The sequence below is a fragment of the Dermacentor variabilis genome, chromosome 1, assembly GCF_050947875.1.
Source record: "Dermacentor variabilis isolate Ectoservices chromosome 1, ASM5094787v1, whole genome shotgun sequence".
NCBI classification, from domain to species: domain Eukaryota; kingdom Metazoa; phylum Arthropoda; class Arachnida; order Ixodida; family Ixodidae; genus Dermacentor; species Dermacentor variabilis.
Genome location: NC_134568.1, coordinates 40,493,617 through 40,517,842, shown reverse-complemented (window position 1 = coordinate 40,517,842; position 24,226 = coordinate 40,493,617). Strand labels below are relative to the sequence as shown.

At 46.4% G+C, this 24,226-nt stretch overlaps 1 protein-coding gene across 1 annotated transcript in view; it reads right to left on the bottom strand.

Annotated features, from left to right (window-relative positions):
* LOC142572310 (neurotrypsin-like) overlaps positions 1–24,211 on the bottom strand; it is a 63,450-nt gene extending 39,239 nt beyond the window's left edge. Inside the window, exons 1-11 of the mRNA XM_075681355.1 lie at positions 24,120–24,211; positions 23,546–23,677; positions 21,103–21,112; positions 19,871–19,985; positions 19,714–19,777; positions 16,088–16,158; positions 15,745–15,833; positions 14,681–14,840; positions 1,436–1,543; positions 1,189–1,357; positions 682–869 (exon numbers count right to left, since the gene is read on the bottom strand). Of these exons, the coding sequence (XP_075537470.1) occupies positions 682–869; positions 1,189–1,357; positions 1,436–1,543; positions 14,681–14,840; positions 15,745–15,833; positions 16,088–16,158; positions 19,714–19,777; positions 19,871–19,985; positions 21,103–21,112; positions 23,546–23,677; positions 24,120–24,211 (1,198 nt within the window). The remainder of the gene's footprint in view (positions 1–681; positions 870–1,188; positions 1,358–1,435; positions 1,544–14,680; positions 14,841–15,744; positions 15,834–16,087; positions 16,159–19,713; positions 19,778–19,870; positions 19,986–21,102; positions 21,113–23,545; positions 23,678–24,119) is intronic.
* Positions 24,212–24,226: the final 15 nt, after the last annotated feature.

Sequence of the window (24,226 nt, the reverse complement as noted above, 5' to 3'; positions counted from 1 at the left end):
TAGGAAACTATATGGTAGAAACAAGTATTTGATAAAAATATTTTTCAGACGTTGCTCATGCAATGCCAACTTATGTGACCGAGTAATGCGTCAAGTTACTAAAGGCTGAAGATTAAGCGGGCCAAATTTTCTAATTGAAACACACACACACACACACGCACGCGCGCGCACGCGCACGCACGCACGCACGCACGCACGCACGCACGCACGCACGCACGCACGCACGCACGCGCACACACACACACACACACACACACACACACACACACACACACACACACACACACACACACACACACACACACACACACACACACACACACACACACACACACACACGCACACGCACGCACGCACGCACACACACGCGAGAGAGAGCGAATCATTTTTTTAAATGGTGACTTTAAGGCTACTTAGGGAAGTGGCTACTTAGGCAAAGCGAGCTAAGTATGTATCATTATGGAAGCTTCGCCCACAGCTTCATTAGCGCTTCCTTTAAAGATGCTTTCTTCTTGCAAGAAAAGAACAATGAAAATAATTCTGAAAGAAAAAGACAGAGCGTGCTAGGTAAAAGAAATGAGACCACACAGCCTCTCTGTAGGTCATGCGGTGCGGAAAAACTTGTTCATGTATGACAGTTTTATACAGGAGTGTTCATCGCCAGGCGGATCGGCGGTATACCTTTCGTTCTGCATCGCACTCCTGCGGTCTCGTTGGCGAAACAGTTGTGCTTTTTCCACCCAGGGAAGGAGCAGTGCGCCAGCGATGTTTCGTTCCCAACGCACAGAACGTCGTCCATAAATATTTGAGCGACGCTGTCCTCGGGAGGAAGTCCGTGCTGCGATTCCTTGGTTGCTTCAATGGCACCCCTGCAAGTCACGAGGGAACGATCAGACACCGCTGCGCATGAATGTATACGCGTAGAGTTCTAAACGGTCATTCTGACATATTTGGTAACACACAGTTTTGTTTGCCCTTGTATAAGTATGCTAATTCCTATATGGCCAGAGGCTGCATTCATACTGCGCGCGTAGAAGACACGTTTTTGCCTTAATGAGCTCCGATTCGCGGGTCGGTTGAGAGCGGCTACTCGACTTTGGATGTTGCGACCCTCGTACAGCGTGAGTTCAACGCTTCCTATAGCTCCAAAGCAAGCGTCGCCTTTGTCGTATGTGGTCCGGTACTCACAGCGGGAAGCCGAGCTCCCTGCATACGACGTTGGCTGCCTCAGCATCCCAGTTGTCGTCGCAGACGAGACCCCACTGGTCGTGGACTTTAACCTCAACGCGGCCTTCGGTCTGCCGCAGAAGGGTTCGGGGTCCACCTCGAAGACGCACCTGAAAGTCCATCCGGGTCACTGTAAACGAGGACGCTGGTTATCGCGTGAACTTAAGGCACAGCCCCGTCGGCGGCCCGTTGTCGCTTGGCAACTGACCGCAGTTTGTTTCGTCCGACCTGTCGCCGCAGTCATTGGCGATGTCGCAGAGTAGTTGCCGTTTGATACATTTGCCGTTGCTACAGCGGAACATGCCGGTGCAGTTGCCTGCAAAGCGGCGGAGAACAACAAGCGCAACACCGCACATTTAACCGCCAGATATTAAAAAAAGAAAAGTTGGATCGCGATGAGCTATTGAGGTCGAGGGTGTGGGTTCACAACAGAGGGAGAAAGAGAGGGTGAAGCCGACTTTTATGAGAAAGTGGAGAGAGAGAGAGAGAGAGAGAGAGAGAGAGGGAAGGGGAAAGGCAGGGAGGTTAACCAGAGAAAAAGATCCGGTTGGCTACCCTACACTGGGGAGAGAGGGGAGCGGGAGGTAAAGTGGTAACAAAGTAGAGATAAGGAAAGGAAGGAGCCTAGACATGCTACTGCGGGGTGAAAAAGTATGATGCACACAATGGTCACACAAACGCACAGGCGGCACATACACCCACGGAGAGGCACAGATAATAAACCTATTGCTTACAGACTTGTACGTAATTCATTACATGTAATAATTTACTTGTAATAAAATCAATTTTCCGGTAATTTTGTAGTTTGACGATTACTTTGTTTACTAAGTAACGCTCACTGTAATTTACTAATAACGGTCACTTCACGAAGAATAATAATAACTTCATTAAAAGGTCCGGCGAGTTATTCACTTCAAAATTAAAAAAAAAATTCCACTGTGAACACCATGCACAGATACAATATATGTTAATGTACAGGATGTCCTAACTATCATGCACCGAGATTCAAAAATATGCGAATGCCACGTAGCTGGACAGAACCAAGGTAATATTGTTTGCCGTCGCTTGGGAATACTCAGATTATTTTTTGCATTCTGCCTAATTACATAATTAGTCTTAATCAATTAATGAACTTCCGAAATGTTATAATTAGATGAGAAGTGTTGACGAGAAAATTGTAGAGCAACATGAAAAACTCTCGATCCAGCTTTCTGGTGTTCAATACGTGCTACGTAAAAGTGTTTTTTCCGAGCGTGAAAGCAGCCCGGAACCGAGCGCGGGAGGATTTGTACTGGTGGCGGCTTCATGCGGCGGCGCCACGAAAGAAATGGCATGTGACGGCCAGGCAAGGCTCAACAGGTGCTGCCGCCAGCTGCGCTGATTTAATATGTTCCGTCGTGTTTTTCTGTTTGCATTGCCGAAATATCACGTGAAACCAAATCTGATCAAACATGTTGCATTTTTTTGGGTGCACGAACAGTTATTGCAACATGGCTGAAGTTGGTCAGGCCACCTCACTTCAATTGTTTTTCATCGCGGCCTCACCAGATGGAACGGCGCAAAGACTGGATACTCGCGGTCTGTAGGCAACATTGCGTACAGTGCTCAGCAATTGAAACGCGCTACCCGAAGCATGTGGTCGCCGGGCTTTTTTGCACGGACTGTAAATGCTGGGGACACGAAGCTGATGCATTGTGGTATGCAGTGAAAGCGAGAACCTCTGTGATTCATTGCGACTGCGTTCGGTCTCACGGCGATCCCCCACCTAGAGCTAAATAAAAAACACGGTGGCAGCCGCGCGCTCCGAGTATTGCGTTTCAGTCGCTGACCACTGTACATTTCCGACGCTGATTTGCTATAGTTTAGCAGTTCTAACATTAAAGGAACAGTTCATACGCAAGAGCTTTGTGTCCCATGGGATTTGCTTCTCTTCACCTCCGCAGCTGTAAAGGCTCCGGAGCTTGGGCTACGAAGGCGAACACTCATATTTTTTACAGTTGCCATTTTGCCGTCTTGTCAGTGCATGAGTCTGCCTTTTAGGGTATGTTTTCTATCCTCGCGCTTCCCAACTCTGGTTGCGTCCGGCACATAACTGTTTGCTGTGCATCGACGGTGAACGCAAACGCACCGACGTGTTCACACTTGCCGTCACCGACGGCTTTTGTCGCGGCAAGCTGTGTGAAATGGACTATGACTGAAGAGTGGTCTACTTTCTAAGACATTAAGAATGTCGAAGCATTGCAAAAATAAATGTAGTTATAACGGACACAGAACGGGAACGACACATGTGCAATCGGCAAAGCAACTCAAGAAATAAAAAAAAACGGGAGACGTACGTCTTCTTTGTCCATGATTATAAAGTGCAGCTAGCGCCCGTTCATACGTTGAGCGTCGGCGTCGGCGTAACCGAGAAAACGAGCACAGCGAAGGATGAAAGAGTGAACGCGGAGCGCAGCGAGGCGTGAAAAACAGCGATACCGAATAGAGTGCGAGGAAAAAAGCGGAGGAGGAGGGTATGGCGAAAGCGTGAGAAGTGTAGTACAGTGCAAGACGGGCTCTGTGGCGACCACCGCTACGACATGGCGCCAGAGTAGCGCGCTGTCGTTTGTTCACCGATAGTATGCGGAGAGCGCATCCACCGATACCATATATGGAAACAAAGCGCTGCATGAGCTGAGGTCTGTCTGTGGCGGCTGCTGTGAATCGCGCCTACGCGTCACCCGCGCGCTGCCTCTCCCGATTAGCGAGGCACTTGCGCCACATTTCGCTGTATTTGCAATGTGCCGCGTGTGACAGATTCGCCGCGCCAGCCAATATATCGTGAAATGAAAACACGCGTAGATATCGTATTAGGGAGTATAGTAATCGACGGCGAATTTTCTACTCCAGACGGAAACGGTACAAGCAGGGCGGAACCCGAAGGCGGTACAATGTCTCGCAGCGTCTTCGTAGCGTTCCGCTTCGAGGAAAGGACTGGGGAATGAGAGCAGGCGCCAAAGGCGGGGGTGGCGTTTAACACAGCGTCCCAAAGCGCTGGCTGCCACGAGGCGAGAATGGGACAAACTGACACGCTCCCGCTCGTGACGCAAGTAAGAAAGTCATTAATTCTAGAGTGCACACGTGCTCTAGCTCATGCTATGTGAGACGTGGCGTATACGTGCCAGTCGTGTCAAAGATGTGCAATACAGTCAACCGCCTTTATAACGAAGTGCTTAGGGCCTCCGAAATCCTTCGTTACACAGGTCACTTCATTGTAAACGTGGCGCAGCGCACAGCTCAGAGAATAACAGGGACAGAGTTATTCCTTCGTTATACGGGTCATTTCGTTCTGGCGGCGTTCGTTGTAGAGGTTCTGGACTGCAGTTGGCGTCGGCATGAGGGAAGCATGCGTGCGGTTTGCACAGTGAGGCTGTTGTGCTTGCGGCGTGAGGAGTTCGAACCAACTATATATGAAGAAAACTTCCGGAAGCGCAGAAGCGCCAATGGAGCCGAATAACCCACGCACGAGCCTACGAGTTATCAGCCATAACCACTGCACTTACTCTGGCAACCTTTGTACTCTTCTAGCAAATACTTCGTCATTGTATGACTAACGAGAAAATCACAACAGTTTTCGTGAATTACTTCGGCAGCAGCGAAAGCCTTTTAGCTTGACATCTCCCATGCAAAGCCCTTAAAGAGCACAAACGCGATGTTGAAGGTCATATTTGGCAGGAGCGCGCTTTTTGAGAGCCGTTAAAACCACGTCGACGCCGACTCTCATTTGAAAGAAAAATTACGTGAATGTCATCGTGTAGGTGTGATGTTGCTGCGATACTTGCAGTGAATCAAGTTGACGTCAAAAAAGGTTCATTGAAGGCCGCCAGATGCCCGCTGGCCACTGGGACATGCACCCAGCGGCCCCATAGATACATACCCAGTGGTATGTGTTTTACACATTTTCCATACATCGTCGATGAACTTTTTTCTTGCTGTTCCCTATTTACACGATTAAGTTCCGTGACAATGTTAACCCGTACAGCAAAATAACATCTGGAATATAAATGCTGGAGCTCCACGTCTTAGCTTACCGCGGTGTGCTCTACTGACAGGGTGAATTTGCATCGCAATTTGCACTATAGTTTTCTACCTTATATACTACCTGATGCCATTAATGTGGCCTGCCTCGTATGAGTGGGCTTGGCAGCACTCCGACAATGCGGTTCACTGACGCCGGACGCCTTTTCGCATTACAGGTGCTCACAGGCTTCTGCTTCACCGTTGGCACCTGCTGTTCTCCTGGTGCCGCCACGGGGCCTGCGGGCACGCCCGGCTTACGGTGTGTTGGCTTGCGGGATACACTTACCTGGCGGAGCATCCTCTATCGTCTGCCCGGGAATGCCAATGCCGACCGACGCTCAGCGCCGCCTCACGTCTACAGTCAGCTGTATGCCTTCGTGCGTGGTGTAGGCTCGCCCTACCCTCAGCGCGCTGGTGTTACAGACGGGCCAACCTCGTCTACCCTCCAGTGCTCCGAAAACGATGCAAGCGCCGTTGACTACTGCGCCGCACCGCCCCTGAACGGAAATTCATTGCATCTATCGTCTTCATACAACTTTGCCTCAGCCGACGCATCGAAACAGACATCAACCTTCACGCATAAAACACGTCACCCCCTCGCTCTCATCAGTGGGCTTGGCAGCACTCCGACAATGCGGTTCACTGACGCCGGACGCCTTTTCGCATTACAGGTAACAACCAATTACGCTATTTATGCGCGTCGTTCCCGCTATGCCGCTTTGCTAGTGCTGCCAAGCCCAGGCTGCTGCATTACCATTGTTCGTGACTGCACGTCTGTCATCTTACAACTTCTTGCTCTCTCTGGCGACATAGAATTAAATCCCGGCCCTAACACCCGTTCCACTTCAACGCAGGCATCCTGTGACATAATGGCTGCATTGGAGGAAATAAACTCGGGTCAGGCATCTCTTCTAAGTGAAATGAAATCAATTCGAAATAAACTATCTCAGAACGACAAAATTTTTGACGACATTAAAAGGCGACTAACAAAAATTGAAGGTGATGTTTCCGCCATAACTGCACTAAAAACCGAAGTTAATTGCATCAGGACAGTGGTCGATACAAACACTAAAGCCATTTCCGACATTTCATCAAGACTAAACGATTCAGAAGATAGAGCTCGTCGTTCTAACCTTGTGTTTTTTGGGGTATCTGATACTGAGCGTGAAACGTGGCAAGAATCGGAGAAGACAATTGTGGAACTTTGTGCTTCTAACCTTAATATCAAGTTGGATCCCTTCGATATTGAGCGCGCTCATAGAATTGGCAGATACAGCTCTAATAGAAACAGACCCATAATTATCAAATTAGCTCATTTCAAAGTAAAACAACACATTCTTTCAAATGCTAAACAACTTAGAGGGTCCAGCTACAGCATATCGGAAGACTACTCAGCTAACACTCGGCATGCACGTAAACAACTAATCGAGTTCGGCAAGTCGCAACAGAAACCTTTCAAACTCCGGTACGACAAACTAATCGTGGATAACAGAAGTTACAAGTATGATAACACTACAAACAGAGTTATATCAACTTCATAGCTACCATCACGCACTATCGCAAAACCATATAGCATCCCTGTATCATTCGTTTATACTAACATTAGAAGCTTATTGCCCAAACGCGAAGCACTCTGTAGCCTTATCGATTCTGCTGATTGTAAGCTTCTTGTACTAACAGAAACGTGGCTGAATTCTACCGTCGATAACACAGAGCTTAATTCTTTCCTTCCTGATTTTGACATATTTAGGCGGGATCGTGTAGGCAAACGCGGAGGAGGTGTTCTGATAGCTGCCCATCGCAGCCTTTGTTGCTCCATTATCAATATCACTTCACCTCTAGAAATCTTATTCGTATTGTGCAGTTCTTCATACCTACAAACTATTATCGGTGTATGCTATCGACCCCCCGATGCAGATGTTTCCTTCACTATTCACTTTCACGAGGCACTGCAAACTGTTACGAAGTCATTTAATCATGCGCAACTACTCTTCTTAGGTGACTTTAACTTTCCTGATATAACATGGTCCGAACCAGCCATAACACTGTCTAAAAATAACCTTGAATGTAATTTTCTTAACACATGCCTCACCTTTGGTTTGACGCAGCTAGTGTCTACCCCAACGCGGAAAAACGAACAGTGCTCTAACATACTCGACCTTATCTTAACATCCCATCCCGACAGTGTTTCTTCTATAACACATCTACCAGAACTAAGTGATCACTCGGTACTACATGCAGAATTATCCTGGCAGCTACCTCATTGCAAAAAATCAAAAAAGAAAATAACACTCTACGATAAAGGTGATTACATCAGCATCAACAATGCACTAACCGAGTTTTACAACTGGTTCATTATAGATTTCCCGAAGCGCACAGTAGACGCCAACTGGACGCTTTTTAAAAATAAAATGATCGAACTCACTACGACTTACATACCAACCATCATTTTAACAGAGCGACCTTCGTCCCCATGGTTCAACAACACATTAAAACGACTAAACAATAAAAAGAAAAGATTGTTTCGTAAAGCCAAGCGTTCCAATACCGCTCCGGCCTGGGAAAAATATTACGTCACTGAAAAGGAGTTTGATTCCTTAGCCGCAACAGCTAAACGAACCTTCTACTCAACTACACTCCCTAACATGCTGCAAAACAATCCCAAACAATTCTGGAAATACATTAACCCAAATAACCGTAAACCATTACTATTATATGATAACGATAATAACCGTGTTCCAGACCATAAAGTATCTGAAGTACTAAACTCTGTCTTCTCTTCCGTGTTCACTTCTGAACCTAACACTGACCTCCCAGACTGTCCTTACCTCAACAACCCAACGATGCCTGACATAACAATCGAAGCACATGGTATCACCAAGCTAATTGAGTCCCTCAAATTAACATCCTCAGCCGGCATCGACGGCATCAATTCCAAAATGCTTAAGAACACCGCGCACATCTCTAGTGTATTTTTGTGTCATATCTTTCAGCAATCATTATCATCTGGAGTGGTGCCGCAAGACTGGAAAATAGGTAAGATAATTCCAGTACCAAAAAAAGGATCATCATCGTGCCACAATTACCGTCCAATTTCCCTCATCAGTGTTTGTTCTAAACTAATGGAGCATATAATTTATTCTCATATTGTAAACTTCCTAACATCCGCTAATTTCTTTAATCCAAATCAACACGGTTTTCAGGAAGGCATGTCCTGCGAGACTCAACTAGCCCTATTCGTTAATGACATCAGCTCGCATCTTGATCAAAACATACCCATAGACGCCCTCTTCCTAGATTTCCAAAAAGCTTTCGACAAGGTTCCTCATGAACGGCTCTTTCTAAAACTATCATGTCTTAATCTTAACCCTCGTGTTCTCCAATGGATACGCAACTTTCTCACTAACCGTCAACAGTTCGTTTACGCTAACCAATGCTCGTCTACCTTATCACCCGTTATCTCTGGCGTGCCACAAGGCACAGTCCTGGGACCACTACTCTTCTTAATATACATTAACGACTTACCTATAGGCTGTTCTTCCAAAATTCGTTTATTTGCCGATGACTGTGTAATCTATCGTCCTATTACTAACGACGCTGATTCTCGCGCCCTCCAGTCCGACCTTAACGTCATTGAAACTTGGTGTAACAATTGGCTAATGTCCCTCAACGTCAAAAAAACATCACTACTTTCTTTCCATCGTCGCCAATCATTTATGTCAGCTAATTACACTATCGCCGGTTCGGAAATATGTGCTGTGACTTCATATAAATACCTAGGCGTTAACTTGTCCAATAACCTCAGTTGGTCCTCACACATTTGCAACATTAGCAATGATGCCAATCGTGTACTAAGCTACCTGCGCCGTAATCTACGTCTTGTCCCGCACTCAGTAAAACTACTCGCATACTTAACAATCGTTCGACCCAAACTAGAATACGCATGCTCAGTATGGGACCCACACCAATCTAACCTGGTAACAGCACTAGAATCCATACAGAATCGTGCAGCAAGGTTCATTCATTCTGACTACTCTTACCACACTAGCGTTACTAAACTTAAATCATCTCTGAAACTTCCAACCCTCGAGCAGCGCCGCAAAACAGCAAGACTGTGCCTCTTTTACAAATTTTATCACTCACTACTTCATCAGACCGACATCACGCCTGCGCATCGCACTTCATCCCGTCATGGCCATTCAAAGGCTGTTTATCCCCCTCCAGCTCGCACCTCCGCTCATCTTAACTCTTTCTTCATTCAAACAGCGAAAGACTGGAATCATCTACCTTCTGAAGCGGTGCACCACTCCAGTCATTCATCGTTCAAGGCATTTATTGAAAATATTATGTAAATATGCCCACCCCTCATGTAAAACCCCAAATGGGGTATTTGAGGTACCAATAAATAAATAAATAAATAAATATAAGTGGTGACCTCTCTCAATATGAGGCACACGAAAATGCGTTTTCCGGTATGTCAGGCCTTAAAACCTGCAGTGCCAAATCACTGGAAGCACCGTGAGGGCGTTCGTCCCGTCGTCTGCTTCATGGGACAGTGCTCTGACTTCAGCCGTTCACGGCACTGTTCGCCAGCATGCCAACTGGTGCTGACAAATTTCAAGTGTAAGAAAGCCTAAGAGTAAATTCCTAAGCGCACCCCCACAGGGCTAGACGAAGTTCCCGTTAGGGTGATTAATGTACTAGGACTAAAAAGTAAGGAAGCTCTGTTGAAAACAGTGGAACAAAAACGTTAAAAGCTAGACGAATACCATGGCGACAAAGTAGAATGAATTTAACTCATAAAGGTAAGGGGGCGGAAAGATAGAATTCGCTCGTATAGACCGTTGACTGTTATATCAGAAATATGCAGGTTCTCAATGTAGGCAATTAAATTAAAGCTACAAGCATGGGCAGAGAATAATGGCATTTTGGGGGAACTTCAGAATGGCTTCGGAATAGGTAGGTGTTTGGATGATAACTTATTTGTCCTTATTCAGTGTATTGGGCGAGCGAGCGAGCGAGCGAGAGAGAGAGAGAGGGGGGGAAGAAGGAAAGGCATGGAGGTTAACCAGACTGAGTCGAGTTTGCTACCCTACACGTGGGGAGGGGAATGGGGAGTGAAAGAGAGAGAGAGAGAGAACTTAGGTGTAGGATGTCTATAGTCGGGCACTCAAGTCTGTTGCCCTCAGGTAGTGAAAAAGCGCTCGAACTGCTTTCTGGGCTAATGAACTGTGAGGCCAGGCTCCCAAGATCTTCGCTTCCGTAAATGGCCTGTCATCCAGTCTATTTAAGGCACACTGGAGAGTCTCACGTTGATTATCGAAGCGATAACAGTGGCACAGAAGGTGACTGATGGTCTCTTCACACTTGCACTTAGCGCACATTGGTGTATCCGCCATTCCGATACGATAGCTGTAGGAGTTGGTGAATGCTACTCCTGCCCAAAGCCGACACAATAGTGTTGCGTCACGTCGTGGAAGGTTCGCTGGCAATTTAAGTTTCAGGGATGGGTCGAGGCTGTATAAACGACACTTAGCGTTCTGTGGTGTATGCCAGCAACCTAACGTGATGGTACGAGCGAGACTGCGAAGCTCTCTTGCAGCGTCGACTCTCGATAAAGGTATAAGGAGTGTCGGTGAGCCAGCCTGGGCACGTCGGGCAGCGTCATCGGCGAGGTGATTACCAACGATGCCACAATGTCCCGGAAGCCACTGAAATATGATATCATGTCCTCGTTCAGAAGCGCAATGGCAGGTTTCGTTGATTTGTGACACCAGCTGTTCATAATTTACATATAACGTACCGTTTGCATTGAATGGGAAGAGATGAGGAGCGAGGATAAAGTTGATATCAACAAGGGACTGAGGCAGGGGTGCCCTTTATACCCACTGCTGTTTATGATGTAGTATATGGTGAGGATGGAAAGGGCGCTAGAGGGAAGTAATATCGGGTTTAATCTCTCATACAAACAGGCGGGTACAGTAGTAAAGCAACAGCTTCCAGGTTTATTTTATGCGGACGACATTGTGTTGCTAGCTAACAAGCAAAGGGATCTGCAACACCTGGCTTATATCTGTGGACAGGAAGGCGATAATTTAGGTCTGAAATTTAGCGTTAAAAATGAGGTGTTATGATATTCAATGAAAACAGTGAACAGACAGTGTCAATACTGGGTCAGGAAATACCTCGCGTGAAAGAATAAAAATGCCTAGGTATATGGATAAACGAAGGCCGTAGATATATGGAAACACGAAAAAAAAAGGATAATAGTAAAGGGGAAGAGAAATGCGGCCATAATGAAACACAGAGCGCTATGGGGATACAATAGGTACGAGGTCCTCCGAGGTATGTGGAAATGTGTAATGGTTCCAGGACTTACATTTGGAAATGCGGTTGTTTCCTTAAAATCAGGGGTACAATCATGGACTCGATGGCAACCAAAGGTCAGTTGGATGCCTCGCATTGGGCGTTCACAGGAAGACTACAAATGAAGCTGTGCAGGGTGATATGGACTGGACAAGTTTTGAAGTGAGGGATGCTCACAGTAAAATTGATTATGAAGAACGACTGAGGAATATGGAAGAATGTAAATGGGCTGGAAGAGTGTTCAGGTATTTGTACAGGAAAAGCATTGATTCATAGAGGAGGAAAAAAGACTAGGAAGCTTACCAGCAAGTATGCGACCTGTATGGTGAGCAGCATGGCAACAAAGAACGTCAAGCGGAAAGTTAGAGAGGCTGAGATAATCTAATGGGTGGCGGCTATGGAGAAGAAACCTGCTATGAGTAACTACTTGCTATGAGTAACTATGAGTAACTACTGAGGAGAAACCGAAATAAGGAAAGAAACAATTTATGATAGCTCCAAAGGAAGCTCATTGCTTTTGGAAGCGAGATCGGGATGCCTTAGAAGACTAACTTATAAAGCGAGATATAAGAAGGAAGAAGCATAAAAAATTGGGTTCTTCAACGTCCTCCGAAATCTAAGTACACGGGTGTTGTCGCATTTCGCCCCCATCGAAATGCGGCCGCCGTGGACGGGATTCGATCCCGCGACCTCGTGCTCAGCAACCTAATACCATAGCCACTGAGCAACCACGGCGGGTAAGGAAGAAGCATGTGCCTGCTGCGGTAAAGCTGGGGAAACGTTGGAACATGTTTTATTAGAATGTGAAGATATCTGCCCAGCGGTCGATTTAGGCACCTCTGGCCTCCTTGAAGCCCTTGAGTTCACCGAGAGCAGGGGGAAAGCAAACATGCCCACAATAGAGATTAGTAAGAGACGACTGGAAGATTGGTGGAGGAAAAGTAGGTAAACGACAAACAACGGAGGCGTAGAAAAGGAAAGTTTACAATAGGGGGTTCAGAAAGTTTGGTTATGGGAATTCATCGTGTCTTTCTTTTCCTTTTCTTTTTTTTCCTTTTTTAACACAGATATGACATTAGGCAATATAATAACGAGAGCTTGGTGGCGCAACCCACCACCCCGTTCCAAAGGGGACGCTCATAGCATCCATTCATTCATCGCTGACGTGTGGTGACTGGCCGGTCGAGGCACTTTGCGTGTATTCGTGGGCTTCCTTCAGGCTCGGAAAAACACTTTTACGTATCACGTATTGAGCCAGAGAAAGCTGCATCGGGAGCTTTTCATGTTGCTCTGCCATTTTCTCATGTACACTTGTCATCTAACTATAATATTTGAGAAGTTTTAGAAGTTAATTAAATAATTAAGACTAATTATGTAATTAGGTGGAATGCAAAAAAATAATCTGAGCATCCCCAAGCAACGGCAAACAATATTACTTAGGTTCTGTCCAGCTATAGTATACGTGACATTTGCATATTTTAAAATCTTGGTGCGTAATAGTTGGGGCACCGTGTATACGTGACTAATACGCACCTATTCTTGCGATTATAACACTCGAACAATACCGGGGCTAAATTATGTGCAGTTTTATATTAAATTACATTACAGATTTGGCCACTTTTTCAAGGAATGGCGACGTTTGCTGGAGTCTGTTACAATTAGTCGTCTATGCCTAAATGGCTAACGAGTGAAGGGTGCCGGGTGGAGGTCTACCAGATGTTGGCCGACAAATATAAACGACGCTTGTATGGCTCGATAGCGATGGTCACTTCGGACGTGGATACTATTGATTTTCCAGTTTTCCAGTGGCCTTATCAGGAGCACCTTCTCCTAACCCCAGCAACAACGAAGCGATGCGCTTCATAGAGCACCCAGACAGGTGTACCGCTGCTTTGAGTAACCGTGCACAATATTGTGTGCAAGGTGTTCGTACGTTGCAACACAGCCCTTTTCTCCAGCGATCATATCGAAAGTATTTTCAGTGTCGCTGCAGATATCTTTACAAAAACGAGGTCAGATGAAGGTACAACATTTTGAAAACAAACCTTCGTGAAGGTAAACAACGTGTTAAGGGTTGCAGATAACGAATTGAACGAGCTAGGCAAGCTCGTTATATTTGCTGCATTTATGCAATGTTAATAAGTATATGGCGGAAAGTAACCTTAAAGTAATAGATTACTGTTTAGTAATTGCTCCATTACTTTCGGGGAGAACGCATGAATTGGCAAATGTAATCACATTTTTCAGAGAAGTAATTGTTACTGTAATCGGTTACCTTTTTTCTGCAAGGTGCACAAGTCTGACTGCTAATTCTCATTAAGCCCTGTAGTTTTCAAGAATACTAGAAGCGACAAAAGTTGCCTTACGTATATGGGCGTTTCCTTATATGGTCTGGCGTCGGTGCCCGCGCCGCCAATCGTGTAGGTCACTTAAGCGGCAGAAATTTTGTTAGCACGGTCCCAATAACAGTATCGTGCTATTGCTTATTTCCAAGGCCCATCCAGGCACGAGCCACCGCACGAATGAATATATCTAAGCCTCCAGAGGCGTAGTCTAGTGCTTTAGCTACGCGGAATGTTTACAGCATTCTTGTTACTATATGACGCGCAGCAAATGTCACATGAAATGACAACTGTGAAAGCGTTGATGTAAATATTACAGACCGAAAAAGACATTGGCATTTGATGTTCTGACTCCATGGCCGCCGAACATATCTCACCGGTCCTGGAGTGTTTGAGCTCAGAGAAAGGGCGAGGTAGGCGGGAGAACGAGTCCCAGATACCAGGATGACCGTCACTACGACTGTAACTACATATACTCGGGCACGCAGCTCAGCGGCCTGTGGGCTCGCATGCGCCTTCCCTACCCCCCTCTGCACGTCCCCCGAATCAGCCCGTCCATGTCGCCAAGCAATTTCGACGCCCCTGGGACAAGATAGACGCCAGAAAAACCGCTTGCGGTACATTGTCGGCCAGACAGCGCCACGGCGGCCATTATGCACACGTGACGTGCGCAGCATTCCACTTACCGGAGTGGGCAGTGCTCTCGTAATAATCGAACCGAGGGTCGGCCACAAGCGAGCCCGTCTGTGCCACGTTGCGGTCGCTGAGTATACACAGGCTGCCGGATGCCATGTAGCTGAACGAACGGCAGGTGAACGCCGCTGTGTTGACGCACTTGGCCGCGCACTGGGGGCACAAAAGGGAAGGATAAGCACAGACAGGGACGTCGATCGCACTTCAAGTAGCGAAGTGCTTTCTGTAGAGAGAACGCAGAGTAGGGTATCGAGAGTTCGGTGAAACGAATTCAAGGGTAGGGCCTGGCTATTTGAGAACCGACCGGCTGCCTGGGGACAAAAAACGATCCAGGGGTGAATATTCAGCACACCATGAGGCATGTTTCTGTCGCACCAAAAGTCCGGAGATGACTCAGAAAATCGTAATGGAATGCCAAGATATTCACCTGGCAAGACCCGTACAGGGAACGTCGATGTTCCAGAAGCGCTGGCATTCAGAGCTGATGGGAGCGTTAACAGGTTAGCGGTCGAGATAAGCAAGATACGTTTAGAGTACTGGTGGCAAAAAAGTAGGGAATAGCTAAAGCCGGGATCTTTACAAGTATAGGTAGCTGTACAGCATAGAGATAGAAGTTTTTAATGAAAAGAATATAAAGTAGTGACAGACAAAATGCCAGAGTGCGACATATGCAGTAAAATCTGATTAGGTCAAGCATTCTAGGTGATTCGTCGCCGCCTCGTTTCACTCGTGATTATCATATCGTGTTCTTTTTTCCTTTTTTTTTCTTCATGGATGGTAATCTCAAGTGGGTTAGCTTCAGCCTTAGAGATGTGAGGAACAATGGCAGTAATGTTGGCGTGAATGGTGAGGGGAGAGCAAGCGTGGTGCATGGGGGCGCATGCAAGAGATACGCCACTTTCGGCTAATAGAATGTTAGCCGAAATATTAGCCGGAGATGTTAGCCGGGTGAATAGCAATAGGGAGCTCGGGTGCTTACTCATAGTTTGTTACTAGGGTACAGCTTCCCTCGGCTCGCCCAACTAAGGATAGTTTAATGGAGTAATACAATATATACCTTTGTGACGCTCACAGAAAAATACCTTGCGGACTCGTAGCTACTCATTCTAGTCATAGGCGTCCGCTGGAACATTTCGAGGAGACGATCTGAAAAGAGTTCACACGTATGAATAGGACTACTGAACTGTTCAATGTCGTCTAGCCGATTTTCGCGCTACGAAGATATACTTTATACAATAATGTTTTAGCTGGACTTTCTCGGCGTCATGTGTTTTTCTTGTTAATTGTCATTATTTCGCATATATGTAATATTCAGTTATTCCCTAAATTACAGTCCACACGAGGCCGGCTGAAAGGTTAAAGAAAAAATAAAGAAGAAAAAGAAGGTATTCATGACTTACCGCAGTTCGCTTCGTCTCTTCCATTATGGCAGTCAATGTCCTCGTCACAGACCCACTCTTTACGAATGCACCTACAACACAGAAAAGTAGGGGCTATGGGGCCACGGAACTTTTTTTTTCTTTTAATAGACAGATGATTTTCATAATCCACGCATGCTAACTTTAGGATGTCTTAGAATGTCTACTTATTTGAAAGCGATCCTTAAACACTTTTTCTAACACGTGAATAAACCTGATTATTCGCTAGGACAGTGCTGTCAACAACATCTGAACCTAACATTATTCCCTTATTCGATGCAGGGTGCAATACAATTTGGCTGAAGATACCCCCTGGCCCTTACTTTTCTTCCCTATGAAATCCGCGCCAGTTTTCTTGTATATTCTTACGCAATTCTAAACATGATGTCAATTTTGTCCACATTCAGTTATATGTCAAGGGAGAGCAATATTATTATTGATCGGGCGGTGTCACCATCTGGTGGCGGAAAAGGATAATACGGGAGGGGGCGGGGCGATGTGCCTTTAAAATCTGTAGAAACTTTAGCGCTTAAATCTCGCAACAATCATTTTCGCCAATCTTGTGCACATTTTTTAAAAATTATTATTGCGATGGCGATTGTACGAACGTTCGAGGCGCATTCACGTCGTCGGCGCCACCGCCGTCGTCGCGCTGTCCCGCTGACGACGCATGCGCGGCTCGCGCGCGTAGGGTTAGACAGTTCCCAGAGACACGGAGCGGCGCTCGGTGGCAAAAACGTCGAAGCGAAGCGGACGCGCCGTCAACGCTACGCTCACTCGCTGCCGGCACGATCGTGTGTATGCTCTGGTCTGAGCAGTAAACGTCATGCTAACGTCATCTAACGTTTCGCTGGGCGCCGACCAACGCCGAAGGTTTCCCGCCGGTCTCATTTCAAGCGCTATTGAGGAGCGACGCCTGCAGCGCCAATAGCGGCGCTCATTACGTCCGCGTTGTGAGACGCCTGGTAGCTGCCAGGGTGCTGTTCCAATTGCCCAGCAGGAGTTACCTTGCGTTGCGCCAGCATGTCGCACCCCCGTATAGTTAGAACACAGTCAGCGATATTGTTCAAGCGCAACGCTAAACCTTGCTACTGTTGTCAGTGCTTCGTCCTTTGGGCGATACTGCCAAGGCTAGATAGATAGATAGATAGATAGATAGATAGATAGATAGATAGATAGATAGATAGATAGATAGATAGATAGATAGATAGATAGATAGATAGATAGATAGATAGATAGATAGATAGATCTCGTTAATGAAACGAGGATAAATTTTCCGGAGTGCCTAAAGTCGCCTACATGCTACTATGCACGGATCAGGGGATGAGGGATTGAAAGGCCCGAAGTGAGAGAGAGCGGAAGAAAAGAAAAGGCATGAAAAAAGAAGGAATTGTTATTTACATGTGAAATATCGTTCGTTATGTTACATTAAAAGGAAAGTCAGTTTTGCCCGGAAGGCGAAGGATTTGCGATAGGAAATTAGTAGACAGCAATGCGAAGTAGGGATAGTAGTTTTATCGGCCGTATAAGCCTGTAAACATTTGCTTACTAACTATACTAATAAGAGCGGGGTCACGTACGCACAAGCAAACATGAACACATCTCACTCGATGACTGCGGAAACTCGCGACAAGGACGCTGGAGTGAGGAAGTCATGGTAGAGCGTATAAGCGCGACTGTATGAGGACGTAGGAAGAAATAGATAGACAGACACAGCGCTTCACTTTCAACTATAGATTGTTATTTTCTTACGCATCGATAAATATGTACCGTACGAGCGGAAACAAAGGTAACAGCAAAAAGGAACATTCAGTGGTGAATTTCGATAAACCGTACACGTGCGCAAGGCATGGGGAAAACATGTACTGCAGTAGTCACAAAGATAAACCGAGGAATCGTATCTCCTTTTCAGATAGCGATACCGATGGCTTGCGTACGCACTTTTCCTCTAATTCTGCAATCTCGTAGGCCTCCAGAATCTCCCTCGTCATCCTGCTATGAGCCCTATACAGAATGGAAGGGCTTTGAAACATAGGCTTGCAGGAACAATCTCGGCAGTGAATACCCAAATGACCGAGATTACCCTAGTGACGTTATATCGATGCTCTTTTAATCTCTCATTGATGCATCTGCCGGTTTGACCAACATACGTTCTTCCGCATGAAAGTGGGATGGCATAGACAACGTTATGAGTACAGGTTACAAATTGTTTGCGATGTTGAGTAGAACATGCGTGCCTTTTGTTATTCTCTGTGTTAACCTGTTTGCAAAGCTTCTGTAGACGCTCAGGGGCAGAGAAAACCACGTCCACCCCGATTTTGCCGCTATTCTTCTGAGATTATGTGAAATGCAATGAATGTGCGGTACCACAGCAACTTTTTTTGCTCTAGCATTGGTACTGTTTCCATTCGACGCGCTTTTGCACTTCCTGCTTAAGCCCTCCGCGACAGAGGTGAGAATACGCATCGGGTAAGCAGAATCTGCCAGGCACTTGGCCTGATCTCTGAAACTGGCTTCAATTTTGTGGTCACATGATTTCGTGAGAGCATTATTGAAACACGATGTTACTACTGCGCGTTTTACAAGCTTTGAATGAGCGGAATGAAATGGTAGGACTGGCTTATTGCCTCTCGGCTGATAACTCCAGCAGGTCATTTGTGGAGAAAAGTACAATCCCCAGTCTAAATATCTTATGAAATTGCCTATGGGGACATCATGTGTCAACGACAAAGGGGACAACACTTCAGTGAACGAGGTTACGGTTTTTGAAACCAGTGAGTCAAAATTGTCTGATGCGTTATTCAATACGACTAGTAGGCATGCAGTGCCTACGGTATATATTTATCGATACGTGGGAAAATAAAAATCTATAGTTGAAAGTGAAGCGCTGTGTCTGTCTATCTGTTTCTTCCTACGTCCTCGTACAGTCGCGCTTATACACTCTACCATGGGTTCTAACCAACTAGCCCGCCAACGTGTTTTAACCAAGTGAGGAAGCGAGGCAGCAGCAGCGAGCCAATTGACCATCGTGCTGCCTCTCGCTTCAACGCGAACTAAGCAGCGAGAACACAGCGCACGCGAAGCTTTGAGTCCTCTAGGCACCTAGACTCTGTACTCATCGCAGTTCGCTTTCAAGACAGAGTCCGCGCAGCCGCACCATACTCAGCAGCCGCCGGAGTAAAACGCGCCCTGCCCCTCCCTCCCCTCCCCTCGTTGCCTCGCGAGTGACGATAGACGGAGCGCTTCCTCCCCGCTTTCCTCCCTTGCGCGCGCGACATTCCGTTGCCATCGTCGGCTCACTTTCGCAACGCTTTCACTCGCACATACAGCATGTGGCGCACGGAGACGATGCTATCGCCCTTGGATTTTATACGTAACGTCACGGCGACGGCAGAAATGCGCCTGGAGTGAGTGTCCATATAATTGTTCTTGGAATAATAAAGGCGATGTGAAAATGAAATTAGGTTAATTTACTGTGCAGATACAGCATTTCACATACCGATCAATGCATGGCACGCAGTGGTAAGGAAAGGAAATACCGGTAAAAATGACAAAGATAGTCTTGTGGGAAAAAATGGGGTTGGCAGGGCAAATTGGTCCGTACTTACTGGTCAGGGCTACACTGAAACTCGTTGTCAGCACATTTCATCAGCAAGATAGCAACACTTGGACCTATTGGAAAATTAGGAAAAAAAGCGCACCCATATGACGACTCCCGATGAACTCTTTCCCGCTGAACGACGGAGCTATAGGGGCAATGCTTACTTTGAATTTTCGAGCATTCCGGAATATCGCAGTGTTCGTAGTCTGATTCGTTCACGAAACACCAAGGCGTATCGTCACCGTCAGGAGAACGGCAGTGGTTGTGCACTTTCATTTCCTGAAACAAACATTCAATGTTTTTCACACATGAGTCTGGGTGTTATTAACTTGTTGAACCACTACTTATTTGCTCTAAGTACTGCATGCCTACAAAATTCGCCAAAAGGCGCCCATTTCTATAGAGCTTCCTCCCTATTTTATGAAAAAAAAAAAAAGAAAAGGCGAGCTGGCGTTTCAGCATTAGCGGAGCCGACATTTTGATCTGATCTGACAGTTATTGGTACAATATTTAACAAGCACTTGCCGATGACTGTGATGCTCAGGAGCCACTACAACGCAAACAGATTGTGCCACTGCCCGTCTTCTCAGAAATAAGTCGTTTACTTATATAACGATACTGCGCTAGGCCGGCCTTACACTTTATATTTCAGGGCAGTGACATAGATTATAGGATGTTAAAGCAAATTAATTCAGATGGTACACATTTAAACAATATACGATTTCTTACAACAAACTACATTGTCCCGATGATTTTGAGCTTGTAATGACGTAGTTTTAAGAACTCGAATTTTATGCCTGCCAAGACTGTTACAATGTTGCACCAGGAAGCAGTGAATGTGCTCATTATTTACGTTTACTCAAGGTCGTCACACTTTCCAAGCATTTTAGAACATTCTGGAACAGCGCTTACTCTATAGGTTTGTTCCTTACTTATGCAGACGCGGCTGCGAGTGCCTGTCGAGAAGAGGAAGATCGAGAGTACCTGGGCGTCGTTTCAACTTAGAAAACCGATGTTGTAGAAATATCCGAGGCAACAGACAAAGACACGACCCCGCGGAGCTCACAGCTATATTCTTTAGTAGCCAGAGAGGCTCAAGAGCACCACTACATTATTAAAAGATACAGTCACATACGCACTAACAAGCCACACACATTGGCTCGTTTAGCAGGAATAGAAGAGCCAAGTGCCGATGTAGTTTCAACATATCGCCAAGAATTACTGCATGCAAGCACACGAGTATATAGTATGCAAATCAAGTGAGTGCCGGCACTGGCCATGCAATTCTCGAAAATGGGCAAAGAACCAGGCGCGAGCGGTGGTTAAAAGGCAATTAAAGCCATTCGCAAGAACAATTTCGTGCGCATCGACACCCACTAGTGGTAAAGCCACCCACCAGGCTGCGCCTAATAGAACAAGAAGGGGAAGAAGAACAGGAGCCTGATATTCCTCTCCCAGGAATACCGACGCAGTTACCATGAGGAAGACAAGCACTAATTTGACGAGTGGCAGCAAGAAATCCGATGACTGCGGCACATTGAAAATATCTTTTTCAGATAGATAAGCCCAAAGAGGCGTCGCGCGTAAAGTAAACCACCGACAAGCTGTGAGGAAACATGGGACGTCGGTTTACCTGAGATTCGAGACAATCTGTGAGTGCATAATAAAAAAAAGTCAAAGACAAATTGAAACAGTAGCCACTGGACCATTATATTCAACGCCACTCAATGAAATGCAGCAGACATCTCGCTTTTGTGGCTTAAGCTCAGACGAACGGGAAACCGCACCGCCGCCTCGATGATTATCTATGGTATATGGAAGGATACGACCAACCAAGGTTGGCTAAACCAAGACTAAGGCTAAACCAAGACTAAGCTTCACTTGTGTCCCCAGCTATAGATTTCCCTTTCCATTAGGTACGAAACATCACTCACTGGTACTAGGGGTCAGCGTTGGGCTTTGTTATGGCGCTTTCTGTGAAGTTTTCTTCTGGACTGCACTTTTCTCAGGTTGCAAAGGTGCTAAGAAATTCATTTCCGGTGTAATGGCGTCACAGAAAGTAATCCAAGACGGAAGAAGTAGACACGGTGAAGACAAGCGCCGTTTATATCGTACTTATATCAGCCCAACTTTCAGTACTTCGGAAACACTAATAGAGGCAGCGTTAGCGGGCCACTCACTTGGTACGATTGTGGATAGTGTCTGCTCACAAAATGGTCATTGCGAGGATCTCCCCAGTGTATACAAGGCTTGCCAGTTTCCGTTACGTTCGCTGAGCCAAAGTATAAGCCGTCAGTTTTGCGACAACCTAGAACAAATCGATAAAAAGATTTAACGCAGTTTAGCAAGAATGAACGCGTGAGGGGAAAGTGTTTGTGGCGTTTATTTAGACGAAAGCTAAGAAAACTTACTGATGAAAATTTACGGCTCCGGCTGTTCTTGCGCCATGCTTCCCTCGTACTGACCTTCATTGGCTTAAACCGAAACTCATGAAAATTTATTTGGCATATACATTTTGTGTGCGTATGTTCCCAAATCTTAAGCGAGGACGCTGACCCCTGGTTATAAAGTGAACAGCGAAAGCACAAGGGGCTTTCTTTTGAAAAATGTTACTCTACTCTTCCCCCTCACCTTCGTGTAATTGTGTTGCCAGGTTTGGGCCGCTCACCTATGGGAAAGGCTGCTCTCTCGCATATAAATGGCAGCCTCTCTGAGCAGTGGACGGCGTTCCACCTGTGGCGGGCATCGTCGAGCAGCGCTCCGTGGGAGCTTTCTTGGAAGACTCTTTCCAGAATGAGGCACTCTGGCGCTGCGGGAACTGCGCCGCGGAGTTGCCATGGCCGGCCTGCTGTCAGCACTTGCTTTGTTGCCTCCCACATCCAGACGCCGTTGACTCGAACGCCGTCAGTGTGCCAGCGGTCGAGTCCTCCAAAGCAATAAAGATTGTAACATGGGTTGACAGCCGAACTCAAATGAACCAGTTGCTTGGACTGCATGTATAGGTAATACACGCCTTTGACGAAAGACTCTGGCGCAGAGTTTAATGTACAGTGTCTAACATGACAAGACGAGCGCCACTAGAACGTAGCCGCTCGGAATAGCACTCGTCATGTGTTTTTGTGCCTTCATATTAACGCTTTTCTAGCGCCAGTGTCTTTTGTCAAACGGTTGAACTGTGTCGTCGGCATCCCCAGTCGACAACGTGCAAGCGCTTTCGGAACACGTACGTGCTTTAGCAGCTTACCTTTGTGAAGAGCTAGCAGCAACTCGGATACGAAGTTCCTCTTGACATTAGAATTGATGCTGAGAAGCCGAGAGCCTCTCGATTCACAGAACAATTTGGCTTCCGCATGCGACAGGCTCGGTGTCCCCATCACTAGGTGACACATGCCCTGGAAGGGATGCTCTCCCGGATTGCAAGCGGACGCTGCGAAAAGGACGTGCCTCGTGGGGTCAACTGCAGCAGCAATGACCCTGCGTCTCTTTAATTCTTGTATTTAGCGTCGAGAACTTTTTTTTTTTGGTAGGCCAGTCAGTCCTAGCAAAGCCGGCTGCCCTAGACACATTGTTCAGTGATCTTGCTAGATAATTATTATTAAACGAACGTCTTACCGGGATCGCGATGGCATGAAATCCTGATTCGACGCGTGCTGGTGCACAGAGTTCGACGAACGGCGCAGTGCGTCATCCTGTTCACTTCCTTTGGACAGTCCACGTCAAATCCTTGTCGAGCCGTCAGCCAGGGGTATTTTCTTTGTATGTATTCTCCGCCTCTTGGGAAAAATATCGAAAATATAGCGACAAACGTGGGGCCCCGCCACGCTCGAGATGAAGCTCACCTGGTGAAGCCCAATTCGGTGCACGCCATTGCTGTCAGTCGCTGGTTCCAAGCGTCACCGCAGAGCGACTGCCACTTCCCAGTGATTTTCATTTCAAGGAAGCCTTCGTGTGGCAGCCTTCCACCTCGAAGGCTGCAAACGGAAGTTTGTGAAAAGACAGCTGCATCCCGAGCTCAAAGGTAAAAAAAAAAAGATTACTTCTAGCATCATGATAACCGTATACGATACGATAGTGAGCAGGGACGCTTCCGAACGTGACAGGAAAAACAATTTGCTTGTTGTATTGATTTAATTTGATCTGAAAAAAAAAGCTGTCACCGCACTTGCGCTAATAAGCTACTTCATTAAAATACATGTTTCGATACCAGTGAAAGGAAAATTGCTGGTTAATAAATTTACAGGATTGTGTCTCGTTTTTTTCTTCATCTATTCAACTGAGACACGCCGGAAGGCGCTTTTAAGGAGTGATTCATTGGGCGCGGATTCTCATTAGAATGCTTTACTGGGTATTTCCCGTATCTTTGTCGCTCAGACGTATTCATGTAGAGCTGTTACGATTTGTACAGAAGCTCACAACGCGCTTCTAACCATAATGTCCAGCTTTATGCTTCGGTTGAACTTGACTAGCACCCCAAATATATCTCCGAAAATGAGAATTGATGCCATCGATCCGCACTCATA